Source organism: Gordionus sp. m RMFG-2023, chromosome 3, assembly GCF_954871325.1.
Source record: "Gordionus sp. m RMFG-2023 chromosome 3, tfGorSpeb1-WG-v2, whole genome shotgun sequence".
Taxonomy (NCBI): domain Eukaryota; kingdom Metazoa; phylum Nematomorpha; class Gordioida; order Chordodea; family Parachordodidae; genus Gordionus; species Gordionus sp. m RMFG-2023.
The window spans coordinates 8,402,335-8,423,845 of NC_088777.1; the positions used below are offsets into that span (position 1 = coordinate 8,402,335).

General features: G+C 28.1%; 1 protein-coding gene across 5 annotated transcripts in view; it reads left to right on the top strand.

Annotated features, from left to right (window-relative positions):
• The window catches only part of LOC135927242 (protein phosphatase 1 regulatory subunit 12A-like), a 51,484-nt gene extending 33,521 nt beyond the window's left edge, over window positions 1-17,963 (top strand). For 2 of the 5 annotated variants that reach the window (XM_065463194.1, XM_065463195.1), the window contains exons 15-24: window positions 389-551; window positions 810-926; window positions 1,653-1,842; window positions 3,507-3,715; window positions 4,635-4,715; window positions 13,057-13,191; window positions 13,680-13,760; window positions 16,641-16,724; window positions 17,334-17,384; window positions 17,436-17,962. In XM_065463194.1, coding sequence (XP_065319266.1) covers window positions 389-551; window positions 810-926; window positions 1,653-1,842; window positions 3,507-3,715; window positions 4,635-4,715; window positions 13,057-13,191; window positions 13,680-13,760; window positions 16,641-16,724; window positions 17,334-17,384; window positions 17,436-17,522 — 1,198 coding nt within the window. In that variant the 3' untranslated portion in view covers window positions 17,523-17,962. Of the gene's footprint in view, window positions 1-388; window positions 552-809; window positions 927-1,652; window positions 1,843-3,506; window positions 3,716-4,634; window positions 4,716-13,056; window positions 13,192-13,679; window positions 13,761-16,640; window positions 16,725-17,333; window positions 17,385-17,435 lie in introns of all 5 variants that reach the window. The other 3 variants (XM_065463196.1, XM_065463197.1, XM_065463198.1) reach the window with 3 other exon arrangements.
• Window positions 17,964-21,511: the final 3,548 nt, after the last annotated feature.

Sequence of the window (21,511 nt, forward strand, 5' to 3'; positions counted from 1 at the left end):
AATTATGATTCGTTCCCTCCTAGATCCACTGATATTATATCCAGATCCGAACGGTAATGATCTTACCCACACGACAATACGTTTCCAGTGTCTTCCATTGCTTACCCGATATTTTTTTTACTGCACTATAAAATATTTTCCCTTAGTTATAAATATATATTTTGGCCTTTATTTTTTTTATTGAATACTGTAATATATAAATTAGTATAGTGTCTATATATGTCATAAGGTTTTATAAAGATAAAAAAAACTTTTCCTCGTGAAATTTTTAAAAAGATTCTTTCCTTAGCCCCCCCCCCTCTCCTGGACCCAAATATTTTTTCGCCCTACATTTTTCCCCCCAAATTATTTCGACATTTTAACTTTGTAAAAATACGTCACTCCCCAGGAGAACACCATCTTCAGCTAACATAGGTCTACAGCAATCGTCATTGGCTTCGTCAGCATCTTCGGTCCTTTCCGACCAGGTTTCTTCTCAGAGAGAGGTTGCCTCCGAGGCTCAAAGAAAGGCTAGATCTAAACGGGCCCGAGAATCTAGAAGATCTACCCAAGTTTATATTCCATTTTTTTACTTTTAATTTACAAATTCTCATAATTTTTAAGCTCTGGATCATTCATGTTCGTCCTGAAACTTTTTGAATATCATTTTCTCGTTTTGACTCTGAATAGGATATTTTTGATGTAATTGGTTTTGTGCCTTAAAAATCTCATCTTTAAAATATTGTTTTTTTTAAAATCATTATTTTTTTTGTTCATTTATATATTCCCTTTTTTCGAATATAGCTTTTACGAAAATATTTTAATTATAGGGTGTCAGTGCCGAAGATATTAAAGCAGCCGAAAAGCAGTTAGAAGAAATCGATATAAGATCGAATTCTCCCGGTAACGAAAAACAAATTACAACCTCGAAAATAACCAAAGACGAAGTAAGTTTAACCACTTTAATTTGAATTCATGTTAGGGCGTAACTTAACAAAACTATTCAATAAACTATCTGTTTTCTGCTAAATATGTTCCTTTTTAAAATGACTTATGTACATATATCTAATTAAAAACAGAGGTAGCATTTACAAGGCTCAGTCGGAATTTAAAAAAAAATTCTTTTTATTAATTTTAAATTTTTATAGATAGTAATGGTTTTTTAAAATATTTGGCCAGGTCCGGCCCTGGTATTTAAAAAAAAATTCTAGTCCCGGCCCGCGTATGTTTAAAAAAAAATTAAAACGCCTACGGGTTTCTGACAATTTTATTTAAGAGTCAAAGTCCATTATATTATTCCTTTGATTTTTCATTTTTTAAAAACATAAACTGCAAGGTAAAATTCTATAAATAATAAAGAAAATTATAAAATTTTAGAATATCTTTACGTGCCAAATATGTTTCCTTTTTATAAATTTTATATTTACAACTTGCTTTTATTTTTAATCTCGAGAATATTTAAAAATGTATTATAAATGAACGTGCAAATGTTATTAATAGATGATAACACCACATTTTTCTAACTCCATTATTAATTTATTAAACGGGATTGTTGTGCTTGCCTTACAGGTTCAATTATTGATATTTGTTTTAATCATTTTACCTCGGGTATGGGGTAAAATGTCGAATGCTAAACTAATCCTTCATTATTGACAATTATTTTTTTTTCCAAGCCTTCACAAAAACTTCCGACTTCTTCCTCCTCCTCGATATTAAACATCGCTCAAAAAATGGAAGAAAAAACTGCCAGAGTATTTCCCTTACTCAAAAACAATGAAAGCAATATTAGCAACGACACCAATACGAGCAGTAGTCAAAGTAATGGTGGATCCAATAGTTCTACGAACAGAAGGCCCGTTAAAGGTAAATTTATAATGTGATAAAGTTATGGCTAATATCTCGTTTAAAAAATAATCAATCCAATTTTTATGCCCATAGCTAGCTATTTAAAGAATCACAAATTTTTGTGGTCATAAGTGAACTAGAGGTGTATCGATAACTTTTTGGAAGCTTACCCGATCCGATATTGAATTGATATCGGCCGATTATAGATCCGATATAACCAATCTAATTTTGTTCGTTCATATATAATTTAATTTTTCAATGTATCCATCTATTTTTTTTTATAGCATACCACCAGCTATGATTTATACCATAACTATAACATTAAAATACGCTACCATACAATTTTAATTAACCTTTTATTCAGTTTTTATTTATGAATGTATATGTATATTAATAAATAATATATATAGTAAAATCTTTGTAATCTTTTTTTTTCTTGCTCCAAAAAGTCCTTCTATCACGCAGAATGTAGGATCCCATCTAATCTAGTCTATCAATGTAAATTGTTAGAAATTTTTTTAAAAATAATTTATTTCGCTTAAAATTTAGAACATCCTTATAAAAATTTTATTATTATTTTTTAGACATATTTTCAATTACTTAGTTTTTTAAAAAAATATTAACTTCAATTAGTTAAGGATATTTATAACTTGAAGCAGTTGGGCAATAATTCTAATCCTCTATAACACGTAAATTAAATAATATATACTTAAAGAAACATTATTTATACACAACCTTAGTGTGTATTCTTTATGCCCTCTCACCAGCTTTTTCAAACAGATTAAAATCTAGAAGAACTCATGCATCTAACCCAATATTAGCTTAAATTTATTTATTGTTTTTGTTAAACCTCTCGTCTAATTTAAAAATATATCTTCCTAAGGGTTTATAAGCTTTAGATTATAATACTTCTTAGAGATCTGCTTTGGGCCGGGCTTGAAAATTAGTTCCTATGCAGATAAATACCTCTATTAACGCTTCTTTTGGCAATCTTATTTGTTTCTACTTTAGAGTCTATTTTTGAATTTTTGCCAATATTGATTTTTCGGATGAATATAATTGCTATCGTCTTATTTTGTAAGTAATTTATTTAAGAATTTTTTAAAAAAAAATAAAGTAAAAGTTTAAAATTATAAAATCTCCCCTCCCTCTTCTGTTTTAAAAGAAAAAATATTTTATACCAGATCACAGATATTGATTGGGAAAAAACCTTACTGGATTAATTATCACTTTTTTGGCAGTTCCTTTTAATTTCCATTTCTACACTTGTGTTCATTTCTTAATTATTTTTTTATGATGACATTTACTAACCAACAAGATTTAAATATTTTTCTTTTCTTAAACTGTCCCACTTCTATATAAATCGAGATGACTTTTCAACTAACACCAAACATACCTTAAATTAATTGAAATTAAAATAATTAAAAGTATCGGCCCATTCTGACCGATATCATGGTCATCGGTTGCATCTCTGATTTATACCGCCAACATCGGACCGAACCGGCCCGTTAAGATTCTTGAAACTATTTTTGTGCCAGGTGTCCTTCCGAACAGGCCCGTAATAATTTTTTACGAAGAAAAATCACATAAATTTGCCAAATTTTGACCCAATAAAAATAGTTGCACTAATTTCTCTCCGATTCCTACTTAAAGATTCTCCTACTGAATATTTTGTTTTCTAGATTACGAGGAAAGACGAAAAATTTTGGAGGAGCAAAGGCAGAAGGCTCTCGAGGAACGCAAAGCTGGAACAACGGCTAACAAAATGGAATTATCTGGTAAGCCTCCTCAAGTCTTCCCCACCAATGCAACCTCCAATAGTATTCCTCCTACCCTTGAAAGCAAACGTCACCTTAGGGAAAAGAGAAGGAGTACCGGCATATGTAGCTTTGTAAGTTTAAAAAATAATAATAGTGATCTCATTTGTTAGTAGAGATCTGCAATTCCCATTATACCGCCCAACGGGCCGTGTCGGGCAACCTTATTAAGAATCGGGCCGGACCGGGTGCTAATTTTGACGGAACAATATCCCAACCAAGCCAAGCCTGAAAAGTTTGCCATTCGCGGACCTCTACTAGTTTCACAATGAAACCTAAAGTGATTACATAACAGGAACTAAATCTTATAAAAAAGCATTCATAAGTATATTTTTATTCCCTAGCCCTGTAAAGTGGCAAAAAAAATTCACATTATGCCTCGACAAGTTCATTTTTTTAATATCTCCTTTCCTTAGTTTTTTTTCGATAAAGTTTATTTATAATAACTCAATTAAATGATACATCTTTCTAGTTAGGATTTGGATAAAAAAACAACAATTATGCACTTAATATTGTTAAAGACTTATTTCCGAATCAAATAATGAAATATTCTTATTCCATTCCTTAAAACGGGCCGAGTAATTTACTATTCATAATTGTAAAAATCGAAAAGAATAGTATTATTTGTCCGAATACGAACAATTTATATTCGAATCGAATATCGTTTTTTGAAAATCGATCCGGGGTTCGTAAGTTTTGGACCGGCTCTAAGTTTATCCCTTACATAACGAACTTCAACAATCGAACCGGTCCAAATACCGGTTTTCATCCGACCCGATCTGGACCGGACGTTAGGACATAATATTATATTAAATTTTTTTTTAATATGTATTATATAATTTATAGCGGCTATATATCTTTAATCTATTGAAAAATCCTAAACCGATTAATATATTTTCATTGTTTCTTAAATTTAGCGAAAAATGTTTTTAAAAGTTGTATAGATTATACTCTAAGTAAAATATCAGTCTTTCTAATATTTATATTATCTAGAACGTCGAAAAACAATCCGATCAACTGCCCGGAGATAATTCTAGGGACACCAAAGTGCATGAGGATTATTCTAAAGAAGAGGTAAACTAAAAAAACTAAATAATATTTTTTAAACAGAGTCAAACCTCCACGAGGTACATAAAAAATTTTTGATAAAAATTTCTGTTAGAATTTTGGCAGGGAGGGAATGTCCATTTTTAAAGGTTTGGCTGGTTTATATAATTATAAAATGTAAACCATTCTTCGTTATGATTTGATCTATAATAGTTTCTTTGATAATGACCTTGATATGTATTACGTTTTTTTATTTTATTGAATAATAATTTGAAGAAAAAAATAAATTCATTCGAGTTTGGTCCAATAATTTCATTTTTTATTTATTTATTGGTTTTAATTGTAAATTGTTTTAGAAGGTCATTTGTTTTCCTTTGAATGGCATTCATTCATTCATTCAATATTCTTTTAATGTAAAATAATACATTTTTTTCCCCCATTCTAATACCACCATTTTTTATATTTTCTGAAAATAAGACCGTTTTGTAAATGTATTCAAATTCGGATGTTAGTAAATAAAAATCTGATGATGCTTTGAATGTTTAATTTTTTTTAATCCTAATAAATTACTTATCTTAGGCCTCGTTTATAGTAATAACAGAATATTATTCATCGCTAAACGATAACCTAGCTATACAATTTAACATTCTGCATTCTGTGAATTACGCTTCGCGAGCGAAATCGCGATATTTCGAGCTTACTATAAACAAGGCCTTACCTTCTTTGGTCTTATATTACAAAAAAATATATACCATATTTTTGTTTTATCATTTGCCAAATTTCGTTTTTATTAAAACGGTGCCAAACTTCCTCGGAGAGGGTAATGATGTTAATTTTTTTTATACAATTGTAATTATTTTTTCTTGATAATAAAATCTTTTATTTATTCCTAAAATCAAATTATGAATTTTTAAGAAATATAAATAAAATGAATATTAGAAAAAGAAAAAAACAATTCTTAAATTTAAAACAAAAAAAAACAAATAGTTATCCATTGCTAAATCCGGCACCACATTCGAAATTTATAACCCTGTATTCACAGTTAGCGCAGTATACGAAAATAAGATGAAAAATATAATACCTAATCGAGCCCTGATACGAGCCGATTATTTTATTTAGTTTTTTCTATAAAAAATTGAAACAAAATTTATTTTTTTATCATTTTATATACGCAATTATAAAATATGATAATTTACACATAGCTATAAACAATAAATAATTATATTAATATATTGTGGAATAATGATCAACTTTTCATTACGATTAAGATTACTTAAGGTATTCCATTTTACACCTCAATTTAGCCGATTAAAAACGCTTAATCCAGATTTTTGGCTAAAAATATTACCTAAACCTCGAAATTTGTCCGAAAGACGAACCTCCTACCCAAAATTCGCGTGATTGTTTCTATTTATTTACACTAAGTTACTTTGGGAAATAATTCAATTGCATTCCCTTCCATAAGCATAATGAATTGAAGATAATGAGTTAGGTCTTTGTACTTACAGGTGTTCTAATTTATGATTGCTTCCTGGAACTTTAGTGGCAGAGAGGGGGTTGAGACCTTTATCCTGACATTATTGCTAGTTATTATTTTAGTGAATTGTCCTGATTAATTCGATGACAGATTTAAGTAAGTCTAGTTCTGCAACTATTACTTTTTATGGGTAGATAAAATTTGGCACACAAAGGTTCCTAACTTAAGGCCTTGTTAAATCACCTATCTTTAGCCAATCCTATCCTAAAAATATTGTCTCGGTCTTTGAATGAGGCTCAACTTGGAGATTTGAGTCATTTTGCAAAGCTAACAAGTTTGACTGCCACATTGGAACTGGTTAAAGTTTAATGATTTAGCAATACTATAAAGCTTAAATCGTGGTGCTCAGCAAATTGTTATTAAGGGTATTAGCCAGAGTTGGGCAGATCTTCAATTTTCTTGGTTAAGATTTTAAATCTGATGGTGGTTAAGTTTGATTATGTAATAGTATTTAATTTAGAGCTTTTATTAATATATTTTGAAAGTATTTTTTTTATATCATCTAACTCAACCCACTTCATTATATTTATCATCATTGAAACAAAATTTCCAAGGAGCCCCTCCCCCATGACCAAAATATAAGGCTGCCCATATATTGACTAAAAGGGCACCCCCCCCCCTATTTATTTCACCGCCGGAAATTTAGATGACTCTATTGCGACATACCATTCCACCACCGTTTATGATGAGAATTTTTCTTGCTTGGAGTGTGTATATGCAATCGTTTTCCAATGCAAGCAGGATTTTTAAAGGAGGGGGGGGGTTCATTAATTATATGAATCGGATGTCTAATTCTATCTAAATATAATGCGGCCGTAATGGATGTATAGACTTCGATAAGAAAAACCAGGATTGATAAAGATAAAAATGGTTTTTGCCGAAGTTCCTCAAAAATAGAATCATTTTATTTTAGTCTCTAATTTACATTTTGACCGATGAATAAATTCCTATGCTTCATTGTTGTAAAAAAATTTAATCCAATGAAACCCTCTATTTATAAATAAAATAAGGTTAAGTCATAAAAAATAGGCTTAAACTTTATAATTCTAAGCCATACAAATTAGCTTTAATCTCGATGTCAAAAGTGAAATATTTGGCTTAATTTCATGGGTTAAGCCAAGCGTCGATTTTCCCATCACTATTCCAATCTTAAAATGAAAGTAACGAAATACAAAAATTCTATTAGAAAGAAATAACGAAATACCAAAAATCTATATATAATTTTTTCCCTTTTTAAGTATTAATTATAGATCTTTTACCTCTTCACTTTTTAAATTAATTATAGATCTTTCTTCTTTAATTATTAATTAATGAATCTTTTTTTCTCAAATATTTCTTTTTTCATAAATTTCCATAAAAATAATAAGTGATAGTATATACATAAATTTCTCTTTTTTAAAACAAAAATAAACATCTTTTTCCTTTGTTGCCACTGTATCTTTCTTTCCACAAAAATAAACAAAAATACATCGCTAACAACAGGTTCGTAAATATATATATATAAATTAATTATAATCCTTTAAAATATAATGAATTTTTATCATCCTAATATAACAAAACTAAGGGATTTATCTGAAAGCATGAGAGTTTTAGTCAATTCTTAAACATATTAAGGATTTTTGTAATGGGGGGGGGGGCTATTATGTAGGGGATTTCCTCATAAATTTTATAGGAGATCTTTAGGTTAGCGATGCAAAATGGCTCCATTTAAGAGCCAATTTTTAAAAACGACTAACTCAGTATTTTATCCAGAAAATTATTACGCAAGCCTGAAGATTTATAGATGGAATATCTATTAGCAAGATTTTGAGGCTTAGTCCATATGTTTCTGAAATATTGAGTTAGCCGTTTTTAAACATCGGCTCAAAATGAAGCGCTTTTGCACCACTACTTTAGGTCCACTTATTATGGGTCTTTTGCTATATTAGATTTTTATACAAATAATTTTGTTTTCATTTTTTAATTCTTTGTGATATATTTTATGTATTATGAATTTTTAGTTGGGGGGGGGGGTGTGTAGGAGGGAAATTTTTATTAGCTTAAAAAGATATTTAATATAACAGGCAAATCTCCCCCCCCCCCTTTTGACTACGCCCCTGAGTCAATCAGATCTCAGACTATCTTCTGATGACAACTTGGATTGTTCAAGAATGTTTGTTATGTGAATCAAGTTAGGGATTTGAATCCCTGACATAAATGTCCCTTTTTATAAATTTTTTTCTAAATTGGATATTTGACCGGTGTATTTGTCCTATCGAGTAAATTCACTTAATAATTTTGTAAAATATTGAAAATTTTTTTTTAACCTATAAAATAGAACTAATTTAAATATCTCTAAAAATCTAGGAATTATGAAGAAACTAATTTCTTTTTTAGATGGTAAACGTATTTGAACTAGTTTAATTTTTTTTTAAAAAAAATGAACTTTTACCTTTTTTTTATGGATTTATTAACATTCTTATTTAAAAATTATATTATATGATTTATTTATGAAACATCTTCTTTTTTTTAATTATATAAAACAGATAACTTGGCACAAACTTGTCAAATTTTTTTTTCGTCAATTAATAATAATTTTTATAAAAATTAATCCAACTTTTTTTTTACTTATAAAAAATGAAATATGGTAAGCATTACAGATTAAAATAAATCAAAATTTACTCAACATGAAACGGCTAAGACATCGACCTTGATCTTGATTTAGATATCGTAAAAATATTTTCTAAAATTTTTGTGGGAGAAAAATTAGGAGATTTTGAATTTCTTTTGATCTATTCTTAAATCGAATCGAATTATTCGTTTGTAACGAAAAAGGAAGGAAGTAAGAAAGAAGGAAAAGGAAGGAAGAAGGAAAAAAGATCCACAATTCGCACTACGAATGAGTGGTACGTACGAACACGAGTAAAATTATCCTAATCATTCTAAGGAATCAAATACAAAAAGTCATATATTCGTTTTTTGAAATAGGCATGCTATTTAAGTTTTGGCTATTATTTTTATTTATGTTTCAAAAGTTTTAAAATTCTAGGTCGATGCTATTGCCAGACGGTTGACATGATATATAACTTTTTAAACTTATAAGCTTGTATTTGTTTTTTTTTCCTATTTATTTTTGTTTTATAAATAAAAACTTTTAAATCAATCAAGTTTAAATTGTAATTTTAATTAATTATACAAAACCGATATCAAAAATTTTTGCCATTTTTTTTTTAAAAAAAAACTTTAAATTGCATATGTTTTTTTAAAAAATAATATAAATATTTTTAAAAATTATTTATTGGCATTTTTAAAATATCATCCGTAAAAATTGATAATTTTTTTATTTTGTCGTTTTTTTTTATAAAAAAAAAATAAAAATAAAATAATGATTATTAAAGATGCAAAATTGCAAAATACCTTAATTTTTTTTTATAGCTTTTTCAAAAATATTCTTTAATTATAAGAATTTTTGACTTTGTGTAATAGAAACATCTTTCATTTTTTTTCTTTTTTTTTTGAAACCTGCATCATATCTTATTTTTTGCATGCATAAAATATCCACATCCTCTAACGATTACTCGACTCCTCTCTTAAGCTTGTCATATAAAAGTTCTAAGGAATTATTATCCTCGCCAGCCAGTTCGATCTCGTCCGTGTCTTCAATTTCGAAGAAAAGTTCTCTAAAACATTCGAAGGAGTCCAAAACGGTAAGGATTTTTTTTTTGTAAACAATTATTTTCTAGAAAGTTTGGTGTTTAGGTTTCCATGCTTGGTACATTTTTCTAATAAATTCTGTATAATAAACTTTTATAATTATTCTGCTTAGATGAAGATGAGGGAAGTATTATCTTGCGAATTTAATTTTTTTTTATCTGCCCATATCTGAAATTTGTTATATATTTTTAACAAGTGATCTTCCATCGGGTCTAATTTTTCAAGCCCGCCCGAATTTATTTAAAAAATATTAGGGACCTAGCCAGAACCCGCTATTTTTAATCCCATTCTGCCCTGCTCTATAGAAATTGTGTTGGACTCTGGCGACTTGGCTCTGTCTATTATCAATTTATTTTTCCGTCAGAGCAATATTCGATCTGAAATTCATCCCTCAAACTTGGAATCGAACGAGGATTGAAATAATCGCCTCAGATCAGGCTTGTAAAACTACGAGCCTTACCTACCTATTTTTAAAATAAGAATTTTTTTTTAACCACAAGCGGCAAATAATTTTCATAAAAAAACATGTTATAATGTCTAGGACTTTATATATAACATATAATTAAAATTATAATGGTAAATGATAACATCGTGAGTTATCATCGTATAATCTTTATTTGAATGGCTAATGTGGCTAGGAAGGTTATAAAACTGTCCGTCACTGCAAGTTATTTCGATCTAGATTCGATCCCTTGCTTGAGACAATTTTTTTTTCCTCATACGAAAAGCAACCTTCACTAGCGTCTAACTTATGAAAGAGGGTATGGTTAGGGGCACTCATAAGATGGTTTAGGGTTAAATTTAAACTTTTTTAGTAAGTTATATAATACTGAACGCCGTTATGTATAAATATCAATACCCAAATTCTATGATGCATGGAGCATGTTAGTTTAAAAAAGACCCAATTACTAAAGTATTTTTCAAAAGCTAACAAATAATAGGTGAAATTTATAATTATATAGCTATGTAATTCATTTCACCCTCATCCCGCCATCATTGTAAATTTAACTTCTTATTATTTGATTTTCTTTCGTAAAAATATCGCCCGAATGGCTTTGTTCGTAATATATTTTCCTAGGTTTTAAATAACTATAACTGGTTGATTTGATATTTGATCATATTTGTTACAATATATATGTTCCACAGACTGCTTTTAATTTATTGCTACATGACTAATTACTCTTTACATTTTTCTTTTTGAAATAAAAAAAACATTAAATTTTGAACTTTAAAATTTTTGACTCTTAGCAATTTATTAAATATTTATCATTTCAACATAGATTTCAAAAATATAAATAATGCTACATATTTTTTTTTAGCATACTTGCGTTAAAATTTTCATAAAAAAAATAATTGTCGTTTATTTTAATTGTTCTTATTATAGTTTATTTTAATTACATAATATTTAAATTAAACAGGAGGGCTGTGACTACGGGGGGTTGGTGGGGGTGTTGCACTCAACAAAATGACAATAATTTTAAAAAAATTGTCCGTATTTATCTAAATATACAAAAAAATATATAGGCATATCTTTGATTATAATCGCCCAATAATATTTAATTTTGGGGTTAAAATACTTGAAGGAATTCTTTTTTTTTTTTAAAAAAAAATAAAATATCAATTTGATCGTTTGCGACAAGTTGTCTCCAATTTCTACTGACAATTAAATTATTAATTTAAAAAGGACGATTCGGATTTTATCACAAATATTTTTTTTTAAAAATATATAGATTTATTCTAATTTGAATCACTATTCAAAAATAAAATTACAAAGTGAAAAGTGAATAATAAATAGTCTTTGTTAGATTTTTGATACACTCGGCTCAAATGTTAAATTAATTTTAAAAAAAAAATTTATAATTGTTTTTTTTTAATTTTCGTTACTAGCTACACTATTGGTTTAGGAGTGTATTTGAGTTAAAGTGAAAAATTAGCAAGAAGAAATTACAATTATATTTTAGATAAGATTCATTTAAAACTGATGTATATAGTGGTTAAGCTGTTCCATTCTTAAACCCGGCTAACCTAATATTTTAGCCAGGAATATTAGTTAAGCCTGGATATTTTGCTCGTAGAAAGTGGAACTGCTTAGACATCTTTTACGGAAATCTCTAGGCGTGTGCCTTTTTTTTTAGCTGTTTAATAACACTAGGTATATATAATTAGCCCGCGCTAAATTTTGCCTAAAAATTAGCTAGTCGTGGGTAACTAGTTATCTGTTAAATATAAAAATACTACAGTTATTACATTTTTATGCAAAATTGGATTCTCCCACTCCTGAGGGGTTACCGGGAGGGGGAGGTCCGTTATAACCTTTGTTATAAATTAACACTTCCATTTTTTAAAGTATGGCCTAATTTTTTGATAAGTTTTTATATAATTGGGCAATGTTATCAACCAAGTACTCCAAGGTTTTCCGATGACTGACTACCACTTGCTCAAAATTATTGAAGTTTGATAAAAAAAGAGGTTATCTTAGAAAAATAAGGGGTCGATGGAACAATCACTGTAGCAATTTTTTTTTAATATTGATTTCCCAACACCACCGCACTCTTTAAATACTTAAAATATATTTATTTATTTATACATTTTCTTTAAAATAGAGATGCGTTATATCTTATGCTTGAATGAATGTTTATTTATTTTTTTTTGTAGCGTCATCATGTGAAAAATTAGCGTGGCATATTTTATTATATTTTTTTTAAAAAAACTCTATCTCTCAATTATCCACCAATCTGAATCATCGTAACATAATGATAGTAATTTCCCCTCCCTTCCCCAAGGCGCAGATATCAAATTTTTTTTTCTTCTCATCAATGAAAAAATTACGCGTTTTTGTAAAATAAGTATTTAAAATAACTAACTAATTTTTTTTTAAATTGTTACAAAAAGAAATAAAGCTTTAAAAAAAATTGAATAAATTATTTATATTTTTTTTTACCGATACCAAAAACCCCGAAAATGATTTTAATATTTAAAAAAGGATTGTTTTGTTGGTTATTTTTTTTTTTTAAAAAAAAATCATTTTATAATATTTTATAAAAAAACAAATTTTTATATTTTATCAAAAGAACTTGGGTTGTTAAATTTCTAAATGTGACATTAATAAAATTCATGTTTTTAAAAATGATCATCAAGACAAATCCAGCAAATTATGAAGAATCTCATTCCGCCAATTATCATTCGCGTAATCGCGTAGTTTCTTCGACCACGGCCAAAACATCTACCGCTTCAAATATTAACGATAATACTGCGACCATTGATTACAAAAAGGTTCTATTTTTTAATAACCCAGTTTATTTTGCTATTATTATTTACAATTGCTATGATGTACAAATTTTGATATTATTTTAACAAAAATTACTATTTTTGAAATTATTTTAAAATACTTATTTTTATTATTTTTACAAAAATTTTATCAAATATTTCAAATAACTTATATATATATAATATAATTTATATACACATTAAGATGTGTAATTATTTGCTAACAATGCATTCCGCGCATACTTTAAATTTTCTATATATATATATAATGTTTAGATAATTTTTGAATTACTCATAAAAATATAAAGCACCTATAGTATTGATTAGGCCGATTCAAACACTAATACAAAATAGTAAATTAAGTATAAGAAATTTTGCCTAGTAACATATAGAAAATGTAATAAGCAACAAAAGCCTAATCTTTTATGCCTATTTATTATTATAAATACTCCCTATTATTATAACATAAATATTATTATATTTTTTAAATTTAGTTATACGATGAAACGAGGCTAGAAAACGTTAAACTTAAATCGAAAATAAAGGATTTAGAAAAAGAGCTGCAAACCTCCAAGGTCTCTTCATTATTTTTATAATATACATTATTTTTATTCGAGATGTGCCTCATCCGGTATCAGCCATGATCCGGGATTTTCCCTCTTTGAATTCGACTGGTTCTTGACCGGTAAAATGGTTCAAAAGTTCATGATCAGATTATTCGAAATTTATAGCATCGGTATTTTGCACATAGGAATACATTATTGGCTAAATTAGATTAAAACGAGTTAAGCAAAATGATTGTACTATTTACCGACTTTAAATGATTTATTTAGCAGACTTTTTAAAAAATTTTTACTAATATAATTCATCCAGAGATGTATTCCTGCATGCGTTGAATACTTTTTTTATAAGATATAACACGACGTGACTAAGGTCTCGTTTATGATAAACACTAAATACCATAATGGCTTCAAGTGACGCGTAATAATTATACTTCTAGCGATTAATTACGAATAGCTAGTTCGAGCTACATCGCGGATTTTGTACTTACTATAAACGACACCTAAGACATTGATTACGCCATTTGATTATCATATATACGCTTTAAGTTCCTTTTTCAAGTAGAAAAATAAAAACAATATGAAACATTTTTATGAAAATTTTCAGAACTTTATCATTAGGTTTCTTTAAAGTTTTTAAATGTTTTCGATGTACCCTAATCTGTGAAATTAACAAAATGGTTACAGACAGAGTTGTTAAAGTAGCGCGCTACTTAGTTACTTTTTAAAAATATAACTTTAAACACTAAAATTATAATTTAATTTTAAATTTTATTAAATTTAGAAATTAAAATTTATATTTTCTTAATATGTTAACCCAAATAATTTTCGAAGTAAATGGATATCGAGGTAATAAGTTTCATGTGAGATAGATTCAGATGAGAATATAAATGAAGTGGAAGTTACACAAGAAGAAAATGGAAATTTTGAAAACTTTAAGAAGTTTCCATTTCCGAAATTTCAAAAGTATTTTAAAATGTATGAAAAATCGGTTATAAATTCATATCTTTAGATTATAAAAAAAATTATATCTTTTAATAATACGAGCCAACACCCATTAAATTCATTTTTTAATTCAAAATTTGCAAATAAGTATTTTTGATAATTTTTCATATTGATAAAATAAAATACCCCATTAGTACTAATGTTGAGCGATTATTTAATAAGACTAAACTTATACTTATTGATCAGCGATCTAGACTTGGGGATGATAATAAATAATAAACTTCTAAATATTTATAATATAAATGTTGATTTTTTTATGTACACAAAATAAAATATAGTATAACCAAAAAATAAAAAAGATTTATTAATAAATTTTAAAAAGTGGCGGTAGCTAATAGCGCGCTTGGTTTTCACCGGTTTAAGTAGCGGTGGCGTGCTACCTTTTTTTTGGTAGATATCGGTAGCGGTAGCGCGCTCCTTTTAAAAAGAGTGCTTAACGAGACTGGTTACAGCACAAAAAATTCATCTTTAGATGAATGGAATGAAGAATACTGTCAATCAATTATATTTAATTTATATTTAAGTTTTTATTGGAATTTAAAAAATTTAACATCCGGTTTCGAACCCTCGGCAAAAAAACAATTTTAGGATCCGATTTATTATTAATTTGCTTGTTTATTCGAGAAAATTTAGGAATAACACAAAAAACAGAAGAGGACTTGATAATAATATTTATAAAATAGACAAAGTCAAATATTTGCAACAGACCAAATCTTTCTTTGTCTCACGTAAACAGTGAGAGGGCTTAAGGTTCAAGACAAACTCTTAAAAAGTGGCGTAAAATTTTTTAAATAAATTGCGTATATGTAAAAGTACATTCCGAACATTAGAATCGTAAAATAAAATAATGGTATCACAAAAATCAGTTTTATATATAATATAATCCAAATGCAAATGTACAATTCAGATATCAAGCACCATTGATTTATAAAACGGTTGTTATAGAAATAGATAGCCAGCCCTATTTATAAATGATGATAATAAATTCACAAAAAATTAAGCAAGTCATTTATGATATGATCCAATTCCAAATGCACAATGCAGATATCAAAATTGATTTATAAAACGTTTATTGTAGAAAAGATACCCATAGAGGAGAGATATAAGAGCCTTAATTGGCATTGGGAAAAAAAATTAGATGTAGCCAGAAGATTCGTATAAATATCGGGTCTGGGCAGACTTTTCATAAGGCCGGGCCTGACCTTTCTTAAATTTTTTAAGTAGTAAAAAAAAATTTCGGGACGGACCGGGCAACTAAAAACTATTGTAGGCGAGTACTTGAGGAATTTAGTGCAATTCAATATTGCTCTAGGATATGGAGGAAATTTTAAAATTTAAATCATTTATGGCGCTCATTTTTTTTAAAAAAGATTTAATCTTGGCCGAATTGTATTCCACTATGCATTTATTTTGAATCAATTTTAATTTGACTCGATTTTTCCATATATATTTTTTTATCTTTAATTAAATTTAAGGCAAAATTTTATGACAAAATTGTCCGAAATTTATAAGGTAAGTTATATTATACATATGGATGAATAGAGTTCTAGCAAAATTAATTTAAAAAAGGCGCCATAAATGTTTTAAATGTCAAAGATTCATCCGATTCTTACGACAATGATATTACAAGACTATTAAAGATATAATCGGGGAAAAAAAATATATATTTGTTAAGCGGTTATAAATTGGCCTGTCCTGCCCAAGATATAGATTTTCTTTTGGATTTGCCATCAAGAACGTTTTACCTTATTTCTCTTCTTTTTTTAAAAAAAAAAATTTAACACCGCAAATTATTGAAAAAAGAAAGAAATGGAAAGAATCAACATTTCAATATTCTAACATTTTAATTTTATGATTTTTACTATCTTTATAATATTATAAATCATGAAGGGTGATCGTAAAATTTTGGCTGAAATCAAACCATCGAGTGATTATAACAGTGACAATTCTTCTCAGTCTACCCTCTCGCGAAAAGTTAGTATAACATAAGTCTTTTTTTTTGGATATGAACAATATATTTTGAATCTTCAAGTATCGAACGTTACTATATAAATTAACCTCGTAGAGGTCTAATTGGCCAGGAGTATTTTTAGACCCTGTTTAGAGTTTGATCCATTCAAGAGCCCTGAAATTCAATCTCGAAATATTTTTAAAAAAATTTTTAGACCCGAGCTCGGCCCTGAAATTTTTAAAATGAAATATATCAATTTTAAAGCGCATTTCTTTTACGAAGATAAATAAATTATTTCATTTGGGCAAAATTTGAGAAAATATCTTTCGTTATTTTTTTTTTTTACTTAATCGATTGCAGGGCTATAATATACGGCCCAGCCCTAGTATTTTGTAAATATTTTGAGAATACGAGAAGTCAACAATAATTGTCGAAGTAATATGATTTCATCAGATTTTCTAACTAGCAATATCATTAAATTTTTTTTAATAAAAAGGTCTGGCTCGTGTGTCCCTTCTTATCTGGGTTTAGTTTTAAGCTTAACCCGGAATTCTAAGATCATCCAGATCTCTGACCATTTTTTTTTAAAATATGTATATTTATTTCATCCTTGACAAATGATTTTTAACCAGGAAAAACGAAATTTGGAAATCAAGATTAGCGAACTGGAAGAAGAACTCAAGGTAAATCGCGTAATATATTTACAAAAATCATAAATTTTTTTATTATTATAGAAAATGGAATCGTTGAAAGAAGTAAATCAAAGACTTAAACACGAAAACGGCGCTCTTATCAGAGTGATTAGCAAATTATCTAAATGATTCGTGCACCATTTGAAAAAAAAAATGATATCATAAATTACCACCACCTAAACCCCGACGTCGCAATCAATATTATAATAAATAAAACCAAAGAAATTTTTTTTTGAAGATATTTATAAACTTACTTATTGCAAATATATTATATAATATATATATCAAGAAAATCTCTTTTTTTAATCTATCTATAGCCCGGCTTCGCATTCGTTTTATCACTATGCGATAATTGTACATATTATTTCGGGTTTAAAGTACGAACTCGCATATTTTTTTTTTTAAAATATTTTAATTTATACAAATTTATTTTCTTTTTGGATAGTTTTTTTTTACCCCTTGAAAAATAATATATTCTAATAAATGTTTGATATAATATAATGATTACCTTTATCGGTATACTATATTTATAATGTCATCATTTCTTTCTTTTTTTTAAAAAAAAAACTATTCTTAAAACAAATGCTCCTTTTTAAGAATTAAATAAAGATATTTTAAGGAAAAGAAAAACTAGCTCGTTTGATGTTTAAAGTTGTTAACATTTTGGGAAAAGGCTGTTTTAGATGTAAAATATATCTGATCCGAAATGGTTCCTGAAAATAATATGAATTTAGGCTTGCCTTCTGGCGGTTTTTTACCCTGTTATATATATTACGTTCCTCTCATTTTAAATATGTTTATTTAACTTCAAATTTGTATGGAAGGAAAAGAGGGGGGAAGTTAATTTTATTATAAACAGTGGTTATTATTATTTTTTATATCTTGAATGCAAAAAAAAAACAAATTCTTATAAGATTTATTTTTTTTAATAAAAAAAGTTTACACAATATAAAAGAGTATTGAATATTTTTGGGCAATAAAATTTAAAAAATTAATTCGTTGTCATACTCATGTCATGGATCACGGACAGTGGAGAAAGATACCCAGACAGAGGTTCCCAGGACAAAAAGGCAGTACTTACAAAAAAATACCTTAAATTTTAAAAATATGTTTATATAATTTCTTTTTGGTAATTTTAAATATGTTACCTATTTTAGGCCGTATTTTGGTCCTACCTATTTCCAAATGGCTTGATGTTTAACCGGCTATATCTCTATTAAACACCCTATAAAGTAAGAGAAAACACCACCAACACTAGTTCAAAACTATTTAGCTTAGGCTAAGGTATAAAAAATAAATCGATCCAGGACCGCCTTAATTTTTTTTTTTGAAAATTGGGATATTTTTGTCTGATATCTTTTTATCCGTTGATATTTTTGTCCGGCTCTTTTTTGCAGGACATTTCTGTCCCTGATCCTTATCTTGAATACGTTAATAATTGAGTGAGTATCAAAATGAAAGGCTTCACGCGAATATTTATTATACCGCTCAGTAATTCATATATTAAACGTAAAAAAAAAATAAAGATGTATATTTCTCAATTTTTATTTCCCTTGTAAAGGCACGTTATTTACTTAAACCACACCAGCGTGATTTTCATGTAAGCGAACTGCTGCTGCATAATTTTTTTGACTATTACTGTATAAAGACATTATACTAATTTTTTGGGTGTTGGGGGATTTTTTTTAGACTTGAACCGATACTTATCAAGTGGCAAATTTTCTAGGGGAAACCGCCCACATCTCCTTTTTTTACTATGATATATTGCATAAATTTTACGTAATTCATATTTTAAGTTGCTTATTTGGCGGATCCCATTTAAAATGTAGAACATAGTTTTTAATTAAAAATAAAATTTACCTATACTTTTAAAAATCCAGGTTTGGGTTCAGTTAAAATACCATGGTTTCAGGTTCACCTTGATCTTATCATAGTCCTTTCCTTATCTTTATATAATTAATAACGAAAAATAACTAAACAAATTTTAAAAATTTAATAGCGACTTAATGGCATAGGGCGAGCATGTTTAACTATAAAAAAAGTCCCATATGAACTAATGTAATTCTCTACTTGGAAGGGGGCAATCTAGAGCCAGAGATGATATGAGTAGTAAGTTGGAAGCCTCGGCCGGAGATAAGTAATTGGTGAGGGAATTTGATCAGGAAAACGGTATCTCGACTATTCATTCTAATAGTAAAACATTAAAAATTATATTTTATCCATTTTTCTTCCATATCTAACCCCGATGGAAGAAGAAATAGCGTTTTTGTTTTAGTAAAGAGAAGGAAGAATAATAATATCAAAAAGGAATATGCATATATAATTTTTTCTATATGGCACTGCCTCATCATATAGGGATGGAAATTTCGTTATATAAACCCATGATTCCAATTTCTAATTGGAATTTAATGTTCACAAAACTGATACTATTTTATTTTATCTTGGATATTGTTCTTTAAATCTCCTTTGTACTATTCCTTTCGTAATTCCCCAAATATATTCGATTTGGTTAAGGTCAGACTTGATGAAAACATTCTATTTCCAATCCTTTATTTTATTATCTAGAAAGTATTTTTTGCCTATAATATATATAGCATGGGGTGCCGTCCTTATAAAGAAATTTCCCTGCTGAGAATTCCCTTTTTTTATTGGATAAGCTACCAAGACGAAGATATCTTCAGTTATAAAAATTTTTTCAATGTTATTAAAGAAACTGCTCACACTCTTTCCAATCACTTAACACCATATAATTGCACTTATGGTTTTATTCAGCTTCATTTCTCTTCTCATAACGAGACATTTATTAATTGTATTCTCTTAAATCTTTATCACTATATTTCCTGATTCCTATTTTTGAAAGCCTAGTTTCAATGTTTACGATGAGATATTTTCTCTTTTGTTCAAAGCTGTTTTTAGCTCTATATAAATAAATATAATGCAAAATAATTATTAACTAGCGTTTTTTGTCATACAAAATAAACACGATTAGTGAATCTTTATTACAAGTGAGAACCTTCCGGGGAACCATATTACGGTGGTTAATTTTTTTGGCATTCTGTTGGAAGATATTGAGGATCAATTAAGCCACTAAATATTTTCCCGAATTACAAAATGTTTGTTTTAATTTTAGATTTTAATAAAGTGCCAAAACCTCTATTTTGCCTATAACCTACGAGCGGCTAATTCAGCCGGTATACGGTTTAAATTTTGGAGGATCGCTTAACGGTCTACACAATGACATAGGTTTCAGAATTGGATCCTCACTTTCTTCGTAATTCCGTATAACTCGATGACGGCTATTAGTGATACGGATATTCGGTTTAGAGAATATTAAAGTACAAATTATTAATTAGTGAACAAGTTTCAGAATATGATCTTTCATATTTTCGGTTTTGCAAAGTGCTATAACACTTCTCTTAATTTGCCTATAACTCACTAACTTCTGTCGTCTGATCGGTAATTGATCCTTCAAAATTTTACGCTTCTCTTATTTTGCTTATTACTTACTAAACTTTATTTCCACCGATGTCTGGTTTGAAGATGAAGTAAAACTCTAAATATTGACTTAAATTTAAAAATTGGACCTGATTTGATGACCTCATATTTTTTAAAACTATTTAGCTGCAGGATTAAAGTTACGCTAAAGTGACCGTGACGAAAGGAATAAAAAGTAAATTGCTTTAAAAAGAGTATTTATTCAACTTCCATATCTCTGTTTGCACAATGAAGTTTAGAAGGCAATTGTAGACTTTAAAAATACCAAACTAATTCTTTGCCTTCCTTGAATGGTATAGGCTAAGTTTAGCTCTAAGGATTCTAGGGTAGATCAAAACGCCATTTTTTTGACAAGCTTAACTAATAATGTATTGTTTTATGTTGGATAGCTATCTCTTTACTTGAAATGGAGAGGATGGGACCTATTCTACTTATTTCTTTAAAAGTCAAGAATTTAAATATGGTAAATTTTATTCATCAGTCGACAAAGAATAACCAGCCAGTAGAAAGAAAGTGAAGGAAAGATAGAGATTTTCTTATATATGATGATCGCTTGATAATAGCCAAAAGGATAACAAAATGGTAAGCGTCCAGCATTGAATAAACCAATGATATAAATAAAT